The 487-nt window shown below is 63.4% G+C and overlaps 1 protein-coding gene across 1 annotated transcript in view; it reads right to left on the bottom strand.

Annotated features, from left to right (window-relative positions):
- Positions 1-487, bottom strand: part of KAT8 (lysine acetyltransferase 8) — a gene marked incomplete at its 5' end in the record, with an annotated part of 16,877 nt that extends 16,390 nt beyond the window's left edge. Inside the window, 1 exon segment of the mRNA XM_021383590.1 lies at positions 350-487. Coding sequence (XP_021239265.1) covers positions 350-487 — 138 coding nt within the window.

The raw sequence follows: 487 nt of genomic DNA on the forward strand, positions 1-487 counted from the left end.
CCCTCCCAGTTCCTTCCCAGTTGCCCCACTCCCTCCCAGTCTCTCCCAGTTCCTTCCCAGGTGCCTCCAGTCCCTCCCAGCCTCCCCCAGTTGCCTCCAGTCCCTCCCAGCTGCCCCCCCAGCCCCTCCCAGTTCCTTCCCAGTTGCCCCAGTCCCTCCCAGTCACCACCAGTTCCCTTCCAGTTGCCTCCCATTCCCTCCCAGTCTCTCCCAGTTCCTTCCCAGGTGCCTCCAGTCCCTCCCAGCCTCCCCCAGTTGCCTCCAGTCCCTCCCAGCTGCCCCCCAGTCCCTCCCAGCCCCTCCCAGTTCCTTCCCAGTTGCCCCCAGTCGCTCCCAGTTCCCCCCCCACCTTCTGGACGTGGTTGATCTCATCGTGTTTCCGTTTTTGGTTCCGGGTGATTTTCCGCTCCGGTTGTTCCGGGAGTTCCCCCAAAAACTGCTCCGAATTTTTCTGCACCGCGTCCTTCAGCGTTTTGCTCAGCGCCAG

Source organism: Numida meleagris, unplaced genomic scaffold (genome assembly GCF_002078875.1).
Source record: "Numida meleagris isolate 19003 breed g44 Domestic line unplaced genomic scaffold, NumMel1.0 unplaced_Scaffold425, whole genome shotgun sequence".
In the NCBI taxonomy this organism is placed as follows: domain Eukaryota; kingdom Metazoa; phylum Chordata; class Aves; order Galliformes; family Numididae; genus Numida; species Numida meleagris.